General features: G+C 37.7%; 1 protein-coding gene across 1 annotated transcript in view; it reads right to left on the minus strand.

Moving 5' to 3' along the window:
* LOC150087510 (lysosomal cobalamin transport escort protein LMBD1-like) overlaps positions 1–23,251 on the minus strand; it is a 104,882-nt gene that overhangs the window by 75,631 nt on the left and 6,000 nt on the right. Inside the window, exon 2 of the mRNA XM_090372106.1 lies at positions 19,956–20,132. Coding sequence (XP_090228232.1) covers positions 19,956–20,132 — 177 coding nt within the window. The remainder of the gene's footprint in view (positions 1–19,955; positions 20,133–23,251) is intronic.

Below are 23,251 nucleotides of genomic sequence, written 5' to 3' on the forward strand. Positions count from 1 at the left end.
ACCAGTCAAAACATTATAAGCTCTGGGCCTATGATTCAAACCAAGGCTATAGAAATTGCCAAATAAACTGGCACTATTAACTTTAGATAATCTAACAGCTGGTTAGGTAAGTTCGATAGATGTCACAATATTTCCTTCAAAGCAATTTGTGAAGTGTCCACTGATGTTATCTGGAAACAGTTGTTGAGTGGTAAAAAAAGGTGCCATCAATACTTGTTGCATACTCACCAGAAAACATTGAATGCTGATGAAATGGGTCTTTTTTTTCATGCAGCTCTGGGTAAAACAATGCCTCAGAGGGGAAACGTGCTGGAGGTAAAGTGGTAAAGGAGTGTCTAACTGTACTTTTATAGCAGGGATAGGGTTTTTAATAAGATTTTTTTTAGCAGGGATAAGGAGGTGATTATCCCCTTGTATAAGGCAATGGTCAGGCCACACCTTGAGTACTGTATACATCTGGAGGCCTCATTTTAAGAAGGCTGTAGAGCTGTTGGAACGAGTACAGAGAGGGGCAACAAGGTTAGTGAATGGAACGAAGGATTGTTCTTATGAAGAAAGGCTTAAGTTTTGCAGATTACAGTGTCTGGAGACTAGGTACCTGTGAGGTGATCTGATTGAGGTGTATAAAGTTGAGCATGGGTTGAGCATGCTCAATGCTGATGGGATTCTTCCTCTTGCTCAGAATAATCACCTGAGAGGGCATAAATTCAAATTGAGAAAAGACAGTTGTAGGATAGATGTGCGGAAGTTTGCCTTTAGTCAGCGGGTAGTTGATTGGTGGAACAGACTTCCATCTTTTGTTGTGGAAGTTGATAGCCTAAATAAAATTAAGGCTGAGCTGGACAGGTATTTGGAACGAACGGAGGGGCGAAATGGGAGCGGTTTTTTATTTTATTTTTTGGCTGATGCTGCATAAGCTTGCTTTCTTGCATCGTATGCCTCTGCTAATGCTAATATACAGGCATGATGGGCACTTGTGAAATACCTCTTGTCATAGGCAAATCTATGAAACCATGGTGTTTCAGAGGTTTGGATTTAAGGAAACTCAATGTACACTGGAAATAAAGACAATAAGGCTTGGATGACTAGGAGATAATGATAGAATGGCTGATCCAGTTGGATAAAAGTGATTTTCCAGAATAGAAAAGTTATTTTATTTCTTGACAATGCCATATCTCACCCACACATTAAACTGAATAATGTTGAAATGGTGTTTTTTTCTTCCAGCATCACATCTATTTCTCAACCACTAGATCAAGGAATAATTGCAAACTTTAGGGTTAAATATCAACAAATGGTTCTTAAACACCTGATTTCAAAACATGATGAAAAAAGCTGTTCAAAACTTTGCAAAAGTATAGATGTACTAGATGCTATAATCTGGATTAGTGCAGCATGGAATGACTTGAGCTCCTCTACAATTAAAAACTGCTTCCATAAAGCATGATTTGATTTGAGTGTTAAGTGATAGAGACTTTGCAATGCAGCTGATGTGTCTGTACTTAATGGCTTGCTATGGACAGTAGGAAATTCTTCACTATGTGGTGATGAATATGTTTCTGTAGACTCTAATACTGTGACATAAGCACTGATGCAAAGGACATTGTACATGAATTTATGAACAATGAAGAACTTATGGAGGAAGAGGAAAATGAAGATCCTGAAAAGGATAAACAGCAGTGTGACGCCAAAAATATGCTGATGCAGTAGATTATGGACCTCTGGGTTATGGTCCCAGCACGCTTCCACCACATTAAAAGAATTATATGTGAGCAAAAAAATTATGAATATGGAGTAAAACTAGTGAGTGATATAATTATCCACAATGAAAATAAAACTGTCAAAATGAAATACTCTAAACAAAGCAATTTATATCAATTTTTTAAAATTTTTTTACTAAAAGTTAATGATATTTTATAGTAAATAAATAAGTTTATTTATTAAAAATTAATTATGCATTATTTATTAAAAGTTAATTGAAACACAAATGTATAATGACAAGCATTAAAAAAAAAGTCTGTGTTAAGCAACCAGTTACAGAGAATTTTATTTTTCCGAATTACTGAAACTGAATACATGTACACCGACCTCAGCAAAGCGGACACCTCCCTATAGCAGACACTTTATTCTGTCTCAGTGGTCCGCTATAGTGTTTTCACTGTACATGAAAAACAGCAATAAACTGTAGGTCTTGAATAATATAAATTATGTACATAGAAGAGATTATATAGTCTGTACATCCTACATATCATTCCAATGAATAAACAAAATTTTTTTTAATTAGATCATGTTATGCAATAGAGTATAACTTTTCCCAACTGAATGTACATGTACACTAATTAATGGGCATAATTTTAGCTAATATTACATAGCCTTTCAAAATTATGAAAAAAAATCTGTTTTTTTTGGCTTTGCCAGCCAAAAAAACAAAGGAAAAGTTGTTGGAAGCCATCCTAATTTTCATAATTTTTAAAAGGAATAGCATTAGCTATTGTATGATGCCAACAGTCTAACTTCATTTATCATGGCAGCTCATACTGTAAAACTTAATTTACAGTTTTCATTATATAGTTGAATACTGTTACAGTGTGGCACTCGTGTGCTCCCATCCTTTTTTGGATTTTTGTCTTTCCAGCCACACTATCCTTTAATCAGTATATATGGTGGGCCATATTAAATTGCACAAATTATTTCTCAGTTTACTGAGAAATAATTAAATATAAAAAAAATAATTATCTCTCAGTAAACTGAGAAATAATTTGTGCAATTTATGTGTGGTATGTGTGGTATGGTTGTTTATTGGCGCATTAGCTGCTATGGCTATAGTGCGCCTATTCGTAGTTATATCAGAAAATAAAGAACGTAACAATTCAAATTCATTTCAGTTCTGAGAGCTATTCATAAAAGATTATACACTCTAATTTGTTTCAGAAAGCAGAAAAGTTCCTTAATATTTGCCTCCTCTCCTATGATAGGATGTAGTGTCAGCGGTTCTTTAAGATTAGCCAGATTTTGAAGTGTTGCAGTACGATGTGTTTGATAGTGTGGACAGTCAATCAAAATATGTTTGACTGTTAGATGTTCAGAGCAGTGTGAACACTGTGGAGGATCATTGCCGGTAAGTAAATGGAGGTGATTCAGATGGGTATGCCCTATTCTTATCCGTGCGAGTACCACTTCTTCTCGCCGAACTGGTTGAGTGCATGAGTGCCATAATTTTGGATCCTGTTTCAATTGAAAAAGTTTGTTATTTGTTTCTTTATGCCATAGTGCTGTCCACTGTGCATGGTATGCTGTTTGAATTATGATATTATAATCAGATGCTGGAATGAAGGCAGAGGTTAAGTCTAAGGTTGATGGATTTTTAGCAGATATATCAGCTAGTTCATTTCCTTTTATGCCTGAATGTGCTGGAATCCAGCAAAACTTCACTAGTTGTTGACGGCTGTCAATTTGCAATAGCAAACTCCTGATTTTAATTAAAATATGGTGATTCTTTTGAGAGGGATTCTGCATTGCTCTAATTGAGCTGAGAGAGTCAGTGTAAACTATATATTTTTCAGATGGATGTAGAGTCAAATTTTCTAGGGCTAATTGTATTGCATACAGTTCTGCTGAAAAGTTGGTATACTCAGGTGGAAGAGAAGCTGATATGATAGCAGAGGGAAACACTACTGCTGCTCCAACAGTTGAAAGAGATTTGGAACCATCCGTATATACCGGCAAGAAGTCAGCACAGCTTTGAAGATGGCTAGCATGGAGTTGTTGCACATTCAGTGTCGGTAGGCGATTCTTTCCCCATTGTAGAAAATAAGTATCACAAGTTAGTTGAGGAAACGAGGTCCACGGAGGATGAGAGTAATTCTCTATCTGTTGCCTATTGTGGAGAGGAACATTCCAGTTCTGTGATATTTCAAGAAGCCGTAGGCCAGCTGGTCGGATTTTACCTGGTTTGTTTCTATAGAGATTAATTAGTGGTTGATTAAAAAGGTATGGCTGAATAGGATGAAAAGAGCAAGTCTGTATTTTGGCTGCATATTTAAGTAACAGCATTTTTCTGCGGAGATGCAGGGGGGACTCATGAGCTTCAATGTATAGACTATGAGTTGGAGATGTCCTATACGCACCAATTGCAATCCGCAGTGCATTATGTTGAATAGGATCCAGCCAGCATAGTACACTCCTCCGGGCAGAATCATAAACTGGAGCACCATAATCTAAACGGGATCTGATCAATGCTCTATATAAGAGCAGCAAAGTTGTACGGTCTGCTCCCCAAGAATGGGCAGATAAACCTCTTAGCATGTTGATCTTTTTGAGACAGGTAGTACGTAACAATTTAACATGCTCAAAGAAATTCAGCTTACTGTCCAGGATTAGTCCCAAGAATCTGATATTGCTGGCAATCGGAATGGTGGTATTTGATATCCGAAGTTCAGGATCCATATGCAGTTTGCGTTGATTGCAAAAGTGGATCGCAACTGTTTTTTGTTGGGAAAGACGATATCCATTGCGCTCAGCCCACTTTTGTACTTTATTGAGAGATATCTGCAATTGCCTTTCAATAGATCTCATATTCTGTGAATGGCAAGAAAGAGAGAGATCGTCAGCGTAAAGGTACGCCTTTACAGTATTTGGAAGTTCTTTTGTGATAGAATCAATTCTGAGGGCAAAGAGGGTTGCACTCAAAACTGACCCTTGTGGTACTCCTTCTTCTTGCAAGAATGTAGTAGAAAGGGAATTTTGATATCGCACCTGGAAAGATCTGCTCTTGAGGAAGTTCTTAATAAATATAGGCAGGCTGCCACGGAGACCATGATTATGGAGGTCACGAAGAATTCCATAATGCCAGGTGGTATCGAATGCTTTCTCTATATCTATGGAGACCATAACTAGGTGTTCGTTTTTAACAAAGGCATTGCGAATTTCGGATTCAGCCTTGATCATCAGATCAAAGGAGGACCTGTTTTGGCGAAAGCCATGCTGACTATTACTTAGTAGATGTTCGCTTTCAATGATCCAAGCGAGTCGACTGTGGATCATTTTTTCAAGAATTTTACCGAGGCAACTGGACAGAGATAGTGGTCTGTAACTATTAGGATTGGAGGGGTCTTTTCCAGGTTTCAAAAAGGCCAGAACTGTAGCATGGTGCCAAGAAGTGGGATAAACATTTCCCAGGAAGATTCGGTTAAAAAAGGCTAGCAGCATTTGTAAGTTTTCCTCATCAAGGTGCTGTAACATAACATAATATATCCCATCTGGCCCAGCGGCACTGTTGCGTGTTGTTCTGATGGCTTGCATAAGTTCACATTTTTGGAGTGGCTGGTTATATGGAAGTAGCAGTGAAGTTCGAAAGTTGATGTGTCTCTGTTCTGCGGTGCTCTTAGTTTTCTGAAATTCCGGAGAGTAGGTGGAAGCAGCTGAGACGTCAGCAAAAGTTTTGCCTAAGGCATTTGCTATATCCAGAGGAGCAGAAACGTTTAGACCATTGCAGGAGAGAATTGGGGAAGGAACAGTTGGAAACTTCCCGGAAAGCTGCCTAATTTTCTTCCATATTAATCGTGGGTTCGTGTTTCTATTGATAGTGGATGCAAACCGAGTCCAAGAATCTTTCTTGGCTTGTCTTTGAATGAGACGAGCTTTTGCCTTTAGTTTCTTGTATTGAATAAGATTAACTGTAGTTGGAGTTCGCCGAAATAAATTCCATGCTTTATTTTGTTCTTTCTTCGCTTTTGTGCATTCCTCATTCCACCAACAGTTGAAATGGCGTCGAGTCTTTGAATTTGATATTGGAATTGAGCTTTTAGCTGCAAATAAAAGGCAGGAAGTGATACAGTCGGTAACTTCATCTATGGGATGTAGTTGTATAATTTTTTTGTCCAATGTGATTGCTGATTGAAATTTGTCCCAATTAGTTTAGAAAATTTCCATTTCCTGCAAGGTTCGTCTAATGGTGGTTGTGTAGTCATCAGATTACAAACAATTGGAAAATGGTCGCTGCCCATGGGATTATCCAGAGCGGACCATTGCATGACTGAAAACAGTATTGGGGAGCAAATCGATAGGTCAATGGCAGAAGTCTGTCCATTAGGTAACTGTATATGGGTGTGCGAACCACTGTTAAGAAGAGTGAGGTTTTCTTTATCCAGCAAAGTTTCGATCAGTCGGCCGCGTCGGTCTAATTTAGTTGATCCCCATAAAGGGTGGTGGCCATTGAAATCCCCTAGCAGGCAGATAGGGGAGGGGAGCTGTAATAAAAGTTCTTTAAGATCAGAATAAGAGTAAGTATGATTTGGTGGGAGATAAACTGAGACTAGAGTTAAAGCAGTCTGACTAATCAGATTTGATTTGATTTTTTGATTTTGATTTTGGTAGTTGTTGGCGCATCGGCTTCTGTGGCCATATTGCACCTCCCAAGGTTTTTGCAGTACTTTGATCCAAGCCCGAGGCGGGAATCGAACCCGCGACCTTTGGGTCTGACTAATCAGACGCACAGCGACAGCTTCGATTCGGGTTTGGAGAGTGATTTGCCTAGCTGGAATCCTTGTGTTAATTAAGATAGCTACACCACCTCGAGCAGAATTGGATGTATTCCGATCTAGTCGATAGATTGAGTAGTTTTTTATGGAAATGGAAATTTGAGGAGTTAAATAGGTTTCTTGCAGGCAGAAACCAACTGGAGAGTAGCGGTTAATTAAGTAATGAATGTCGTCAATGTTGCCACGAAAGCCTCTGCAATTCCATTGCAAGATGTTAGGCATTACTTGAATTTAGAAGAAGAAGCTGTACCTGACGTGGATGTCTTATGGCGTTCTGGCTTTGGTTTGTCTCTTTTTGGAAATGTAGGGTGACCTGTGTCCATATCTTCTTCTTCTACAAATATTTCCAGAACCGGATCTTCCTGTTTGGGAGAATACTCTGAATGCATCGATGTGTCCTGAATAATCTTTTTTGTAGATGAATTAAGATTATTTGAAGTAGTAGCAATCACTGGTGGAGGAGGAGATTTTGCTGGAATTTTAAGAGGCGTATTACTGGCTTGGTCTGAGTGCTTCAGGGTATTGGACTCTTGCTGAGAGAGGACAGCTCGAGCCCAGTCGGAGATTGATATGTTATGTGGAATGGTAACATCAGTTTGCGTGGCTATTGTCTGATATTTCTTTGCGATACTGGCATAGGTACGGTTATGTATAATGGGTGCAACTAATTTTCTTGCTTCCTGATAACTAACTTTATTTTCAACTTTATATTGCATAATTTTTTTCTCTGTTTTCCATCTCTCACATGTCTTAGAGTAGGCCGGATGGTTGCCTTTGCAGTTGGGACAGATCATTTCTTTCACTGAACAATCACTTTGAATGTGATCAGAGGATCCACAGTTGGGACAAACTGGGTTGCTTCTGCATGTCGTTTGAGAGTGGCCATACTTTTGGCATTTATAACATCTCAACGGATTTGGTATAAAAGGACGAGTGCGGCAAAGAAGATATCCTGCTTTTATTGATGAGGGCAGATTTGGACTGTTAAAGGTGAGAATTATATTTCTGGTAGGTATCAGTATATTGTCTGTTTTGACCATAATTCTTTTTACAGCGATGACATTTTGTTCCTTAAGTTCTTCTTTAATTTCTTCCTCCGTCACATTCATCAGGTCCCAACTAGATATTACACCCTTTGATGTATTTAGGGTTGCATGTGGAGTTACGTTAACTGGAATACCAGCAAAAGTTGTCATTTTTAGTAGTTTTTCAGAATGCCTGTGGTTTAGAGTTTCAACAAGTAAGTCCCCTGATTGCAGTCTCTTAACCGTCTTGGGAGACCCTGCAATACTTTCCAGATGTTTTTGGATTAGAAAAGGGAATAGCTTACTGAGAGGCTGTTCTGATAGTGAGTGCATTATTAAAAATGCTGGTAAGTCTGTCACCGAGGGATTTGTTTTCAACCTCTTTGCTTGTGACGAGTCATGTTTATTTTCGGTATCTGGTCAACAGCTTGTCGACTCTATAGTTGGAAACATATTTTTTTCCATGTTGGCTCCTCTTAGCCCCTGGCAGATGGACTTTTCTGCCAAGGTTACCGGCCCCGCCACGGGGAGGCAGGAGCAGTGCCTGGTGTGACCAAGCGAAGTTAGTAGTGATTAGTCTATTAAATATGAAAAAAGAAAGGTTACTTTCCTTTCTTGCTCTCGATCAGTACTTTTGAAAAAAGAGCTGCTATTAAATAAAAGGATTTATTAAGGAGAAGAACGTAAAAGAGAACTAGAATTCACCTTTTGAGAATCGCAGTGAAAGCACAGAGAAATCGCTTAGTCACAATCGCTTGGCATCCGGGGCCTGCAATTTATGTATGACAACAGTTTAATTTTTTTGGAAATTAGTTATGACAATGTAAAGTTTAATATAAAAAAAACACATTACAAAGTATTTTAAGATTTTTTATTAAGCTATGAAATATTCACAGCAAAAAATATTATTAATATTAACAACTATACTGATTTTTATCAGTATAGTTGTTAATATTTAAAAAAATATTTAAAAATAATTAAAAAATATTTAAAAAAATATTATTAATATTAACAACTACAGTATACTGATTTTTCATCAAAATATCCTCTATGAGATTTTATCACTGCCTTGCATAGACGTGGCATTATGGAAATTAATTTTATAATAATGTCTTGATTAACATTATTCCAAGTAATCTGCAAGGTTCCCCATAAATTTTGTGAAGATGGATGACTTTGTGGACTTGATAGTAGATGATCCATAAAAGCTTTATTGGGTTTAAGTCAGGCGATTGGGGTGGTGGCTACACCATAATTTGAAATACCCCTTCCTGTTGTTTATTTTCTAGAAAGTCCCTGCACAGATAAAGAGCTTTGGGTCATCATCTTATTGTAATATAAAATTTCTTCCAAAAAAGTTGAAGTCCAGAGGATATCGCATTATGTTCAAGAATGTTTTTACAGCCTTCTTTTCTTAAAATTCCTTCAATTCTGACGATGTCACCTACTCCAGAAAAACAAAAGCAACTCAAGATCACGATGGAACCACCAATGTGCTTGACTGTAGCCACTAAACAATGCGGAACCATTTTTTCTTTAGTTGATCATCTCACATAAACTACGCTCAGACCTAAAAATTTCAAATTTAGATTCATCTGTCCACAGTATGTTTTCCACTCTTCAATTGTTCAATGCTGATGAACTCTTAGCAAGACAACAGTTTCTTTCAATTTTCCAGTTTTAATAAGGGTTTTGGATTGCTACACAAACATGAAGCCCTGCTTGTTTAAGACAAAGATTTACAGTGGACATTGATACAGCAATTTGTTTCTGTTAAACTCTGCTCCAATTTCAGGTAGAGTAAGTCATTGATTGTGTTTATAAATCAGTGTTATAGTCCTATCATGCTTCAGTTGTTATGTGTAGTCATCCTGATCGTAGTTTGCCCTTTAAACTGCCAGTCTCCTTGAATTGTCGATTCAAAAAAACTGGCAGTTTAAACTACTTTCCTCAGCACCTTAGATGCACTATCACAGTTGATACCCCTTTAAATGGAACATCTACTTTTTTTTCCAGTACTTCTCGTGGAATAACTTTCTTTTCATGGCGTTATAATAGCACTTTTTTCAACACTCAGTCCTTACTTCTTGCTATATTTATCACAAAACACGCAAAACTTGCACAAACTGTTTCTGAATGACGGGTGTTTGATTTTATAAGTTACAGCTGTTACTCCTCAATTTATATTATTGCAAAATACTCTAGTATCATTTAAAATCTTCTATAACATTGAAACAATACCCCCACTTTCTAGAATATTGTAGAATCACATACAATATTCTATCACATTCAGGAGTCTTCTACACCTTTCTGGAATATTCTCAAATGTTCTCAAAATTTCTTACCAATTAAATAATATTTATTAAATACTATTTAAGTTTTTTTTGATTTTTATGCATAATGGAAAATATTTTAATAAAAATTAGTAAACAAGTTGGTCCCATTTTAATAAAAACTTTGAAAGAAAAATGAAATGTGATTCTAAAAACTGTTCCAAAATTAATAACATTGTTTTTAATGATTTAAGAAACATATATATGATTTTTACATTTAGCAACATTCATGATTAACACCATAAAATGACATATTTTCAAGTTTTAATGATATTTGGACAATATAGTACAGGCATACCCTGATTAGCATTACCCTCTTTAGCTTTGTTTGGTTATTACAACCCCTGGCACCACCATGCTGTGACGGGACTAATTGTATGTATATCATGCTGCAATTAAAGATTCTATTAGTGCTCTTGCAACTTCGAATTCAATTGCTCTTGCAACTTCGAAAAATTCATTTTTATTAGAAATTAAAAGAAATGACAAAAATTCTTACACTATATAATGCAATGATATGATGGTACATATATTTTTATTTATTAATTAAGTTTTCTTTTTTCATAAAAAGTCAAATATATACATAGTTAACAGTAAGTACAGTAGGTCCCGTTTCACGATGGTCTATTTTAACTTTTCACATTAATGACTGTTTCAAAATAAATACCTGAAAAAATTGAAAATAACAAAAAAATCACAACTCAGTAACACGTTGTAGCAACACCTGCAAGTCCAAACAAGGACTAGGCGTATTTGTTTTTTGTGGTGCATTGTGGTGGAATGATAGCTATGCCAAGAGTTATTATTATTATTATTAATAGCCATATGGTGCAAGGAAGCCTGAGGCTTATGCTGCACCAGGAAAAAAAAAATTCCCAAGTTACCCTGAGAGAGAGAGAGTCAAAAGTAGAAGGAATCACCAGAAAGAGAAGAATGATGATATCCAGCTCAGGACCCTGGGTGTGCCAAGCCCATACTCACCAGATGTGAGCCCTCAGGGTTCTTTGTTTACATTCAGTGTGCCATGTTCGTTTCATTGTGAATTTTCCCTCAATTGTTTAACGGGATACACAGTGTTATTTCTCATTAATAATAATTTTTGTGTAACTATGAGCTCTAAGTGTAAGGCAGTTTCTTTGCTCTTTATGAGCTCTAAGCACAGGGCAGTTCTCTGTGGGGGGGGCAAAAAGAGTGTAAAAGACTAACAGTTAAGGAGAAAATGGATGTGATCGTCACATGGAGTCGGGTGAGCATCGGTCGGATATGTGTAAGGCTTTGAGTTTAGCACCTTCTACTGTATCAACAATTATGAACAATGTTGATAAAATAAAGTGCACACACACACAGGGATAACAAGTGTGTCATCCTCCAGAACAACTTATTCATGCAGTGAGACAATGGAAAAAAATGGAGAAATTTTTAGTGTTGTGGATTGATGATATGAACCAAAATAACATTCCTCTTACACAGGTGGTAATTCTGGACAAGGCAAAGTCGTTATCTGACGAATTATGTGAGGAGTCTGGTAGCAGTGAAACATTTACGGCCAGCAAAGGGTGGTTTCTTCAGTTTAAAAACTGTTGTAAAATTCACAATGTGAAAGTGTCCGGTGAGGCTGCTAGTGCTGACATTGCAGTGGTGGAAGAGTATCCTTCCGAATTTAAACACTTAATAGATGAAGGCAACAACCACCGTGATTTAGTTTTTAATGTGGACGAAACGGGTAGTGGAGTCATCACTTAAGTAAATACGTACTCAAGTGATGACTCCACAGGATCAAAGTAAAATTTTATTTTATTAATTATTTTATATATAAGTATAAATAAAACATGTGCATTAAATGTTTAAAATGTTAAAAATGGTGGAAGAGTATCCTTCCGAATTTAAACACTTAATAGATGAAGGCAACAACCACCGTGATTTAGTTTTTAATGTGGACGAAACGGGTAGTGGAGTCATCACTTAAGTAAATACGTACTCAAGTGATGACTCCACAGGATCAAAGTAAAATTTTATTTTATTAATTATTTTATATATAAGTATAAATAAAACATGTGCATTAAATGTTTAAAATATTTAATTATTTATAAAGAACAGAAGTATTAGTGCATACTTGGAAAAATTTTGGGAATTTTGGAACCTATCTCATTCAATTACATTATAATTTGGTATTGTTTTACGACTTTTCATTTTAAGACCCTGTTTTGCTGGAAGGTAACCATGTCATAAAACGGGTCCTACCTGTAGTTGGCATTATTAACTGAATTTCCGATTTTAAATTTTCAGTTGTTCAAATGCATCCAACCAGTTGTCCTTAAGTGAAGTGTGGAAGTTGGTTAAGGCCGAAATGATTGAATCCATGTGATCAATTTAGCCAATCAGAGTGCTTCCCACATAGGTAGTACATGCCAATCAATGCTCTCCTCTCAGTCAGATCTTACCTCATTCTGCAACGATCACGTGTGTACACATTCTTATATAGGCATAAATTTTTTTTTATTTTTATTACTCATCATGTCTGGAAAACAGCCTACAACTTCAAGTGCTGATAGTACATCTAAGGTGCTGAGGAAAGGCATTTCTTTGAATTTAACACTGCAAATGTTAAGACGATTGGAAGCTGGTGAACGTCAGGTAGGTGTAGGTACTTCTTTGAACATGGCTAGGTCCACAATTAGAAATGCAAAGAAGATAAAAGCTTCAGCAATTATGATCTTTAAGTTGTCTGTGAAGAAGGGTGACCCATTCCAGAAGCCATTTGCTCGAAGAAATGGAAAGACTTTAGTATCTGGGTGGAGCAATGGAACAAGTCAACCGATAATAATGGAAAAGTCAAGGAGCATCTTCAGACACATTCAGGAAGAAGATATGTCAGAAACATTTGCAGCCATCAGAGGTTGGTTTGATAGATTCAAATAGCACAACAACCTCCACAGCATACGTATCTCTGGGGGGGGGGGGGGGGGGGTAAAGCTGCTAGTGTGAACACAAAAGCAGCCCAGGAATTTCCCGCAACTCTGAAAGTCATCATCGAGTGTCGGAGCTACCCTCCCGAGATTGTCTTCAATGTCGATGAAGCAGGCTTTTTTTTTTTTTGGAAAAGAATGCCACCTTCTACTTTCATCTTCAAAGAAGAGAAATGTGCAGGATTCAAGATTGGAAAAGACAGATTAAATCTCTTACAAGAGGGAAATGTTTCAGGTGACTAAGTTACAAGCCAATGCTTGTGTATCATTTGGAACCACCACAAAGTATGAAAGGATTTTCAAAATCACATCTTTCAGTGATTTGGAAATCAAAAAAATAAGGCCTGGGTGATGATTGATATTTTCCAGCAGTGGTTTGTTTCATATTTTTGCCCTGTAGTAAAGTGCTATTGTGAAGAGCACCATCTAGAACAAAGGGAATTTTAGTGTTCAATAATGCTCCAGGCCACCCCGAGAGTCTAAACACCTTTAGGACCTGCATTCCTGTAGAGGTGATTTACTTTCCACTCAACACCACTTCATTACTCCAAGGAGTCATATTGAATTTTAAGGCCTACTACCTTCACCACACCTTCAGACAATTCGTAGAAAACAGATAGTGAAGATAAACAGTCGATAAGGCAATTTTTGAAAAATACGTCATGAATGCTACAGACAATATCACAGCAACATGGCACAAAGTGACTCAAAACTGCATGAACAGAGTATGGAAGAAGCTATGGCCATAAGTGTGCAACAACTTTATAGGATGTGAAGAAGAAGAACCAGTCATCAAAAACATCATTGAACTGGCCAGTGAAGCAGGAATGAAGAATGTTGATGTGGACAATGTTGAGGAATTACTGCAGTCCCACTTAAGCCTTACTAATGATCAACTTCATGAATTGGCAAAGAAGTGCATACAAAGTGGCCGCCTCTGTAGCCAGGTGGGAAGGAGCAGCAGTGTGTAGCACACGCTTCTTGATTAGACTGGGGTTCGAGCCCGTCACCACCAAATACAGAGGATGCGGAAAGGTCAGGGAATGACCACCGCATATCCCGGAGCAATATGGCCTTAGTTGCTAATGCTCCTAAAAACCAAAAAACAAACAAACAATAACAAGCTTACAGAATGAAACTAAAGACCCTGATGATCTTGATGCAGAGGAGGAAATACCAGTGAGAAACCTTACCACAAAATTGCTCAGTAGCAGTATCGCCACGACCTCCCAAATCACGGACCAGTTTATCAAGAATGACCCTGACTGAGAGCGAAGAAGCAAGGCAAAGAGTTGTTCTCAATATGATGTCCTGCTATTGAGAACTACTTTGTGAGAGAAAATTAAGAGGGTTTTTTCTTTAAGTAGAGTCAATCCTTGACTTCTACTTCAAGAAAAATTAATTCTTCAAATGACTTATTCATGATATATACTGTACATTATTCAATGAAGGTAATTACGCTATTAATCTATGTTTATATAACCATAAATTACTGTATATAATATTTCTCAGGTTGAAAAACATGTTATAAGGAATGCATCTCCATTTTTTTAATGTTAGAATGACCCCATATAGTGCTGCTTCATTTTGTGCTCCATTTTCTAGGAACATAACCTGAGCACTAACCAGGGTATGCCAATATATATAAAAGTATGTACTGTACTTTTATATATACAGGTACCTCCGTAGCCAGGTGGGCAGGAGCAGTAGTGCGTAGCACACGCTTCTTGATTAGACCGGGGTTCAAGCCTGTGACCATCAAATACGGAGGATACGGAAAGGTCAGGGAATGACCACCGCATGTTCCCGGAACAATATGGCCTTAGTTGCTAATGCTCCTAAAAACCAAAATAACAAACACTAAACAAACAACAACAAACAATTGCTGAAGTGGAGGAGAAAACAAGAAAAAGTTTTTCTTGTTTTTCAGTAATTGTAATTCATGAAAACATGAATCCTTAATGTTTGATCGTTAGACTCTATTAATAAGAAATAGACTGTAAATGCTATATAGGTGAAGTGCTTTTATTTCAAGTGACTTGATCAGGATAACCATGCAACATGCCTTTAACATTATATTAGTCAAATACATAGGCAAAGTGTTTCTGCTTTAGTCTCAAGATGAAGAGATTGGCTTTATCTTTGGAGAGGACTAGATTTCTAACGAGGTCATTCAACCAACCTTGAGTTGAAGATGTAAGACATCAGAGCTTTGGTTCTGATGTCTTACATCTTCATCTCATTCCATTTTATCTTCTAAAGAATCTGCTCCATTCTTGAGGCATTTATCATCACAGAATAACTGATTGGATAAACAACCTTGTGCTTGTTGTTCACTAAGAATTCAGTTATACAGTCTCATTAAAAAAGTAACACTCACCGTGGTCTTTTGGCTCCTTCCATATCATGGGTATGGAAAATGGCACCAAATTTTTCCCATTGTTCAACCAGCCACATCTTTGAACAAGTAGTATATATAACATTAACATGTAGTAAGCCTTCATAACAGTACAGTGGTTTTGCCATTTACTTTGAGAGGTTTAAAGTACAGGCAGTTCCCGCTTTACGAATTTTCGCTTTACGAGTTCCCGGGTTTACAAGTTTTTTTTTTTTTTCAAGTATCAACAAAATCGAAAATATGAAGATATGAAGGGAAATATGAATCGAAGGGAAATATGAATCGAAAATATGAAATAGGAAGGGAAATAAAGCAAAAGAGCTAGGTGAAAGGTACAAGTTGTTCTTTAAGGGAGCGGATGAGAGAGGAAGAAATGGAGTAGGTATTGTAGTTAATAAGGAGTTAAAAGATGGAGTGTGTGAGGTTAATAGGAGTGATAGGATTATGAGCATCAAACTGGAAGTGGGTGGACACTTGACGACAATAGTATGTGCGTATGCCCCGTAAGTAGGATGCGGGGAAGAAGAAGAAGAAAAGGTCAGTTTTTGGATGGAAATGGATCAAGTGGTCATGGCAATACCTGAGAAGGAGAGGTTGATTGTTGGGGTGATTTTAAATGGATATTTAGGAAGAAGCAAGAGAGAGGAAGGAAGAGTGTATGGAAGGTGGAGTATTGGGGAAAGAAATAGAGGAGAGAGGATAGTAGAACACGCAGTGGCATTCAACCTGGCGATAGTTAACACCTACTTTGAAAAGAAAGAAAGCCAGCTGATAACATACAAGAGTGGGGAAAGGACAAGCCAGATTGACTATATCATGTGCCGTAGGAGGGATCTAAAGGAAATGAGGAACAGCAAGGCGATAAATGGAGAAAGTGTGTCTGCACAACATAGACTGCTCGTGGTCGATTGGGAGGTTGCAGTGGACAAAAGTAGGAAATATTCAAGACAGGGAGAGAAAAGGATAAAATGGTTGAGATTGAAAGAGGAGGGTTTGAAGAAGGAGTTTAGGGAAAAGGTGCTAAAAGGAATAAAATTACCGGAAGACGTGCAAGAGTGGTGGAAGTTAAATAGTTGTATCATAAGGAAAGTTGGAAAAGAATTGTTGAGAAAAACATCAGGAAAGGGAGTGCCAGAGGGAAAGGAGGCATGGTGGTGGAATGAGGAAGTGCAAGCGGTGATAAAACAAAAGAAGGAGAAGAAGGAAAGATGGGATTTAACAGGTAGCCAGGAAGATAAAGAAGCATATAAATTAGGAAATAAGGAGACAAAAAGGGCTGTGGCAATAGCAAAGGCCAGGGAAGCAGACAAGGCCTATGGGGAACTGGAAAGGAAAGATGGAGATAGGCAATTGATGAGAATAGCCAAAGCAAGAGACAAGGCATCAAAGGACTTCTCATCAATAAAACAGATTAAAGATGAGAGGGGAGTGGTTATACAGGACAAGGAGAAGGTTAAGGAAAGGTGGAGAGACTATTTTAAGAAGTTACTAAATGAGGAAAACCCAAGAGCACTAAGCGAGGATGGAGAGACGAATGAAAGAGTAGTGGATGGCATAAGCAGGAAAGAAGTGGAAAGCGAGCGCACTCAGAAAAATGAAGAGGGGGGAAAGCAGTAGGTGCTGATCAGATACCAGTAGATGTATGGAGAAGTCTGGGAGAAGAAGGTATCGATATCCTATGAGACTTTATGGAAAAACTGTGGCAGCAGGAGAGGATACCCAATGAGTGGAGGGAAAGTATACTTGTGCCAATCTATAAAGGAAAGGGGGATGTGCAGGAATGTGGGAACTACAGGAGAATAAAGTTAATGTCTCATTTGATGAAGATCTGGGAAAGAATTGTGGAAGGAAGGATAAGGCAGGAGACAGAAATAGGAGAGGAACAGTTTGGTTTCATGCCGGGAAGAGGAACAACAGATGCGGTCTTTGCTTTAAGGCAGGTGATGGAAAGATACAGGGAGATGCAAGTAGAGTTGCACATGGTGTTCATAGACCTGGAAAAAGCATATGATAGAGTGCCTAGGACAAGAGGTATGGAGATGCATGAGGGAGAAAGGTGCATCAGAAAAGTACATAAGGCAAAAGAGCTAGGTGAAAGGTACAAGTTGTACAAGTTGTTAAGAGTAGTGTAGGTATGACTGAGGGGTTCTCTGTAGAAGTTGGACTGCACCAGGGATTAGCTCTCAGCCCATATCTGTTTGATCTGGTAATGGACGTGTTGGTGAGAGAAGTGAAGAGTAGAGCACCATGGAGTATGCTGTTCGCGGATGATATCGTACTATGCGAACCATCTCAAGGAAAGGTAGAGAAGAAATTGGAGGAATGGAGGAAAGCGTTGGAAGAGAGAGGCATGAGGATAAGTAGAACAAAGACAGAATATATGGTATTAAATGGAGAAGATGAGAGCTTTATAAAACTGCAGGAGGAAAAGCTACCATCAGTTAAGAAATTTAAGTATCTGGGATCGAACGTTGAGAGGGATGGCGGACCGATTCCACATTGCACTCTATACAGCATAGAGTGCAATGTGGATGGTTGAACTGGAGAAAGATGAGCGGGGTGCTGTGTGATAAGAAAGTAAATTGTAAAATGAAGGGAAGAGTGTATAAAACTGTGGTTAGACCTGCATTGATGTACGGTGCTGAGACATGGGCGATTACAAGAGCCCAGGAGAAAAAGATGGAAGTGGCGGAGATGAGGATGCTAAGATGGATGTGTGGTGTGACGAGGAAGGATAGGATAAGAAACGACTACATCAGAGGTACGGTTAAGGTGGGCCTCTGAGTAAAAAAATGCAGGAATCCAGGTTGAGGTGGCTTGGACATGTGGAATGAAGTGAGGAGTATGTGGGAAAGAGATGTGAAAAGTTGTAGGTGATAGGGAAGAGGAAGAGGGGGAGACCTAAGCTGAGATGGAAGGACAAGGTGGCAGAGGATTTAAAAGAGAGAGGAAGCCCAGGATAAGGAGGAATGGAGGAAAATAATTAAGGACGGAAATGCTGACCCCATATAAACATGGGAAGAAGGCAAAGATAAAGAAGAAGAACATAAGAACCAATTTTGAATGCCTTTGTGATATTTTTCTAAAGCACATTTCTGGAGGTCACTACCATAAAACAATAAAAACAATTTGCACTTTCTGGTTTACTGGGCTTTTTTGTTACTGCAAGCAATTATAACTGGGTAGTAAACTCCATGTTATTGCATTTGAGAAAATACCGATAGCTGGAATTGTGTGAGTTTTTAAGTTATTATGGTGAAATGTGTTTCCCCTTTACTGAAATCTTCAATCATATAAAAAACAAAGTTTCAGAATCTTCTCTTCATTCCTTTTTTTTTTAAGCTTTGTAAACTTGTTACTCTGCACAAATCGTATTAGTTGCAATTTGTGCATTCCATTAAAGAATGCTTATGCATGCTATTGAAATTTATAAAGAAAGGAGAAGATTATCTTGGAGACAAATGCCTCTTGAAGCATTTCTGAAGAAGACAACTCTTTGTGCAACAAACCATCGAGTGCCAAGCCAATAATGAGTGATAAACGAGTGTGCATTTAGTCGATGATGAAGAATAAACATTCTTTAATATTTGTAGAATAAACATTCTTTAATATTTGTAGAATAAACATTCTTTAATATTTGTAAGTCATAAATAATTTCTTTATTATTATAATTTGCTTGATTTTACAGGCTACATTTTCATTTCTTTGGATAAATCAATCATTGTTTAAACAAACTAATTAGCTAACTAATTTCACTGAGAACGTAACCCCTATTTTTAACATTATGTCTATGGGTAATATTTGTAAAATAATAAGAGGAGTTTACCTCAATATACATTTTCATTTCATTTTCAGACAGTATGAATCAGAGCTGTGTCTGATTCATACTGTCTATGGGTAATAAATATCTGCTTTACAAGTGTGCATTAATCTGTACTCCAAAGTACTCTTCAATCAAGAATTTTCAAATATCTGTCATGACTGTAAGCTGTGATAGAGTTAGGAACAAGCCACATAGATAGATGAGTTTGTTGGGGTGATTTTTACATTTCTGAGGCATTAAGATGAGTGTTTTTCAGTAATTTCCCACGTCTTACCTTAAATAATTTATAATCAAATAACTGAATTATGAAATAACAAGGATATAGAAGGCCTGACGTAGCTGAGTGGTCAGGAGCGAGAGTGCACAGCACACGTTCCTTGAGTGGACAGGGGTTCAAGCCCATGACTACTAAATACAATAAATATTTGTATTGACAATTTATCGTAAACTCTACTGACTTGGTTGTCGTGCTGGAGTATAAACAGAAAAGTTAATTTAATTTAATACATTCAAACAGTTACATAAATAAAACAACAATAATAATAAATAAATAATAATTATATTCATTTAGGTTGCCGAATAAATATGTAAGTAGTATAAGTAGTCACGGGGTTCAAGCCTATGACTACTAAATACGATAAATATTTGTATTAACAATTTATTGTAAACTCTACTGACTTGGTTGTTGTGCCAGAGTATAAACAGTCTAGTCCATATTTTTATTTTTTTCCTCATGAAAAATACTTGTTGACCTATTAATTAAGCACTTATAAGATGTATTCAATTATAAGTTAAGATGTAACCTATGTTTTAAACTATAACTATTCTGTAATCTGTAAATATAATAATAATAAAAATAAATAATACACACCTTAAAGGTCCCATTTGGAAATTTCATAAAAGAGACAAGGAAAATATCTACAGGAAGGAGCAAAGATGTCAGCAAAATTACAGTTATCCCAATTGTTGACACCAAAGCTGAGCAACGATCACTTTCATGATGATTCCAAAAATAATATACAACAAAACCTGAGAACACAAGTGTAAGCTGGAAGACAGAGAGAAAAAAAAAAAATTAAAGTCAAACTATTCTTAAGTGTGGCATGTTAAAGTTTTAAAATTTAAATAAAGTTTATTTTTTTTCAATCTTTTTAAGAAGTAGATCAACTTTTAGCTGTAATTTTTCTGCTGTACAGCTTAAACTCCGCTAAAAAAAAAAAAAAAAAAAAAATTTACTGCCCCAATAAGAAATACTAGCAAACTCAAAATAATATAAATATTATTATTCCAGAAACTGTTTTTGAACAGTAATGGTACTTGTTCATCCTTTCTCAATTAATCGCCTCTATGCTTTGACATTTGAGAATCTGCAGATAAAAGACCCACTAGGTGGCAGTGAACACAGTTTTTTTTTTTTTTTTTTATGAAAACCCCAAACACGAAAGGTATCAAAACCTATAGTACTTAGCACCGTGCATGGGTTGAAGGAGAAGTATGGGGGGGAGGGGGTGCCGGAAACTTTGCTCTAGAGACTAAACATGGGTTTCACCACTTCAAGCCTCCAATAAGCAAAGTGGTGGTTTTTCACCGGTTGATGAAAGTCATCTACCGCCTACAGTGCACTGATGTGGGATTTACACAAAGATGTAAATACCATCAGGGGTAAAGGGAAGGGTTTTTGCTTCCATAAAGGTGACTACGGGGATCTGAGATTTTAAATTCTACACAGTGGGGCCAACTTATGATGATGTTACCAAAAGTACATTCAAAATGGGAAGCATTCAAAGAATTAATCTTGGAAGCTACTAGGCTTTTCATACCAACTAAAAAATATTGGTCAAGGTTTAAGGTTTAAATGGATGTCAGATGAACTAATGAGACACGTGGCAGAGAAGAAAAAGGAATGGGATACATATAAATTATCAGGTAACACAGACAGCTATGGTAGATATAAGCTGGTCTGTAATCAAGTCACAAAGGAGGTTAGGCAGATTACGAAAAATCTTTGGTTAAGGATGCAAAGATAAACACCAGAGTTCTTTACTTATGTAAACCCTAGAAGGAAGGGGATGAATCAGACTGGTTCACTGGATATCAATAGTTCAACTGTTAGCATTAGCAGAGGCATATGATGAGAGAAAGCAAGTTTATATGGCATCAGCCAAAAAACCCTCCCATTTCACTTAACCATTCACTCCAAATGTTTGTCTAGTTCTGCCTTGAACTTAGCATTAGTAGAGGCATTTGATGCAAGAAAGCAAGCTTATGCAGCATCAGCCAAAAAAAAAAAAAAAAAAAAAACCCACTTCCACTTCACCCCTCTGTTCGTTCAAAATCCCTGTCCAGCTGAGCCTTAAACTTATTTAGGCTATCAACCTCCACCACAAGGGATGGAAGTCTGTTCCACCAACCAACCACCCGCTGGCTAAAGGCAAATTTCCGCACGTCTATCCTACATCTGTCTTTCCTCAATTTGAATTTATGCCCTCTCAGGTGATTTTTCTGAGCTAGAGGAAGAATCCCATCAGCATTGAGCATGCTTAAACCATTCAAGGCTTTATACACCTCTATCAGATCACCTTGCTGGTGCCTATCTCCAGACACTGTAATTTGCAAAACTTAAGCCTTTCTTCGTAAGAGCACCCCTCTGTTCCATTCACTAATCTTGTTGCCCTTCTCTGTACTCGTTCCAGCAGCTCTACATCCTTCTTGAAATGAGGCCTCCAGACCTGTATACAGTACTCTAGGTGTGGCCTGACCATCGCCTTATACAATGGAATAATCACCTCCTTATCCCTGCTGGAAAAATTCCCGTATATCATTGACAATACTCCATGAGCTACTCTTGCAGCCCGTCTACACTGCTCAGAGAACTTCATATCTGCCTGCACAACCACCCCCAAGTCCCTTTCATTCTCTACCACTGTCAGTGTAGTACCACAGAGTTGATACGTTGCTCTGGGGTTGCTGTTTCCCATGTGTAGTACTTTACATTTGTCAATGTTAAACTTCATTTGCCACCTCTCAGCCCATCTGCTCAACCTTTCCAGATCCTGTTGCAGCAGCATAGTGTCAGTAGTGTCCTTGACAACCCTGCCAACCTTTGTATCGTCTGCAAACTTGGACATTAAGCCCGATATACCATCATCAATATCATTTATAAATACAGAAAACAATAATGGACCCAACACTGAGCCCTGAGGGACCCCACTAATAACATCAGTCCACGATGAGCAGTGTCCATTGATTACCACTCTCTGTCTTCTCCCCCTCAACCACCCCTTTATCCATAGCAGCAATTTGCCTCCAATGTCACACTGCTCCAATTTGTGTAGCAGTCTTCCATGTGCAACAGTATCAAAAGCCTTTCTAAGATCCAAGTATATAATATCAAAGTTATTCCCTGCATCCAGTTCTTTTGTGACTGCATCATAGTATCCAATCAAGTTGGTCAGGCAAGACTTCCCCTTAACAAAACCATGCTGTGTCTGAGCTATAACTGAAGTCTTGTCTAAATGATCCTGCAGTGCTTCTTTAACCAGTGCCTCCATTAATTTTCCTGGAACAGAAGTTAAGCTCACAGGTCTATAATTACTTGTGTCAGCCTTTGATCCTCCTTTGTGAATTGGGGTCACATTTGCACATTTCCAGTCTATGGGTACCTCCCCTGAGTCCAAGGAAGCTCTCATAATTATGGCTAAGGGTTTGCTTACTTCCTTTGCTGCCTCCTTTAATATAACTGGATAAATCCCATCCACCCCGGGTGCCTTTCTTGTGTTTACCTTCAACAGTTTCTCCTCCACTTTACTCCCAGTTATTTCAAGATTCTGTAGCTTACTGCTAGAGTTGAATACACCTCTGGCATTCCCCTCGCTGAATAACTCCTCATGTGTGAATGTCGATGCAAAATATTCATTTAGTTTGGTAGCTACCTGAGCAAGATCATCAACACTTGACCCATCAATATCAAGTGGACCAATCTGATTCATCCCCTTCCTTCTAGAGTTAACATAAGTAAAGAACTCTTTGCTGTTTTTCTTTGCATCCCTTGTCAAGGATTTCTCGTAATCTGCCTTCGCCTGCCTAACCTCCTTTGTAACTTGGATCTATCATAGGCTTCTGTGTCATGTGTTAATTTGTAAGTATCCCATGCATTTTTCTTCTCTG

The sequence above is a fragment of the Mastigoproctus giganteus genome, chromosome 4 (genome assembly GCF_048544385.1).
Source record: "Mastigoproctus giganteus isolate SK-2022 chromosome 4, ASM4854438v1, whole genome shotgun sequence".
In the NCBI taxonomy this organism is placed as follows: domain Eukaryota; kingdom Metazoa; phylum Arthropoda; class Arachnida; order Uropygi; family Thelyphonidae; genus Mastigoproctus; species Mastigoproctus giganteus.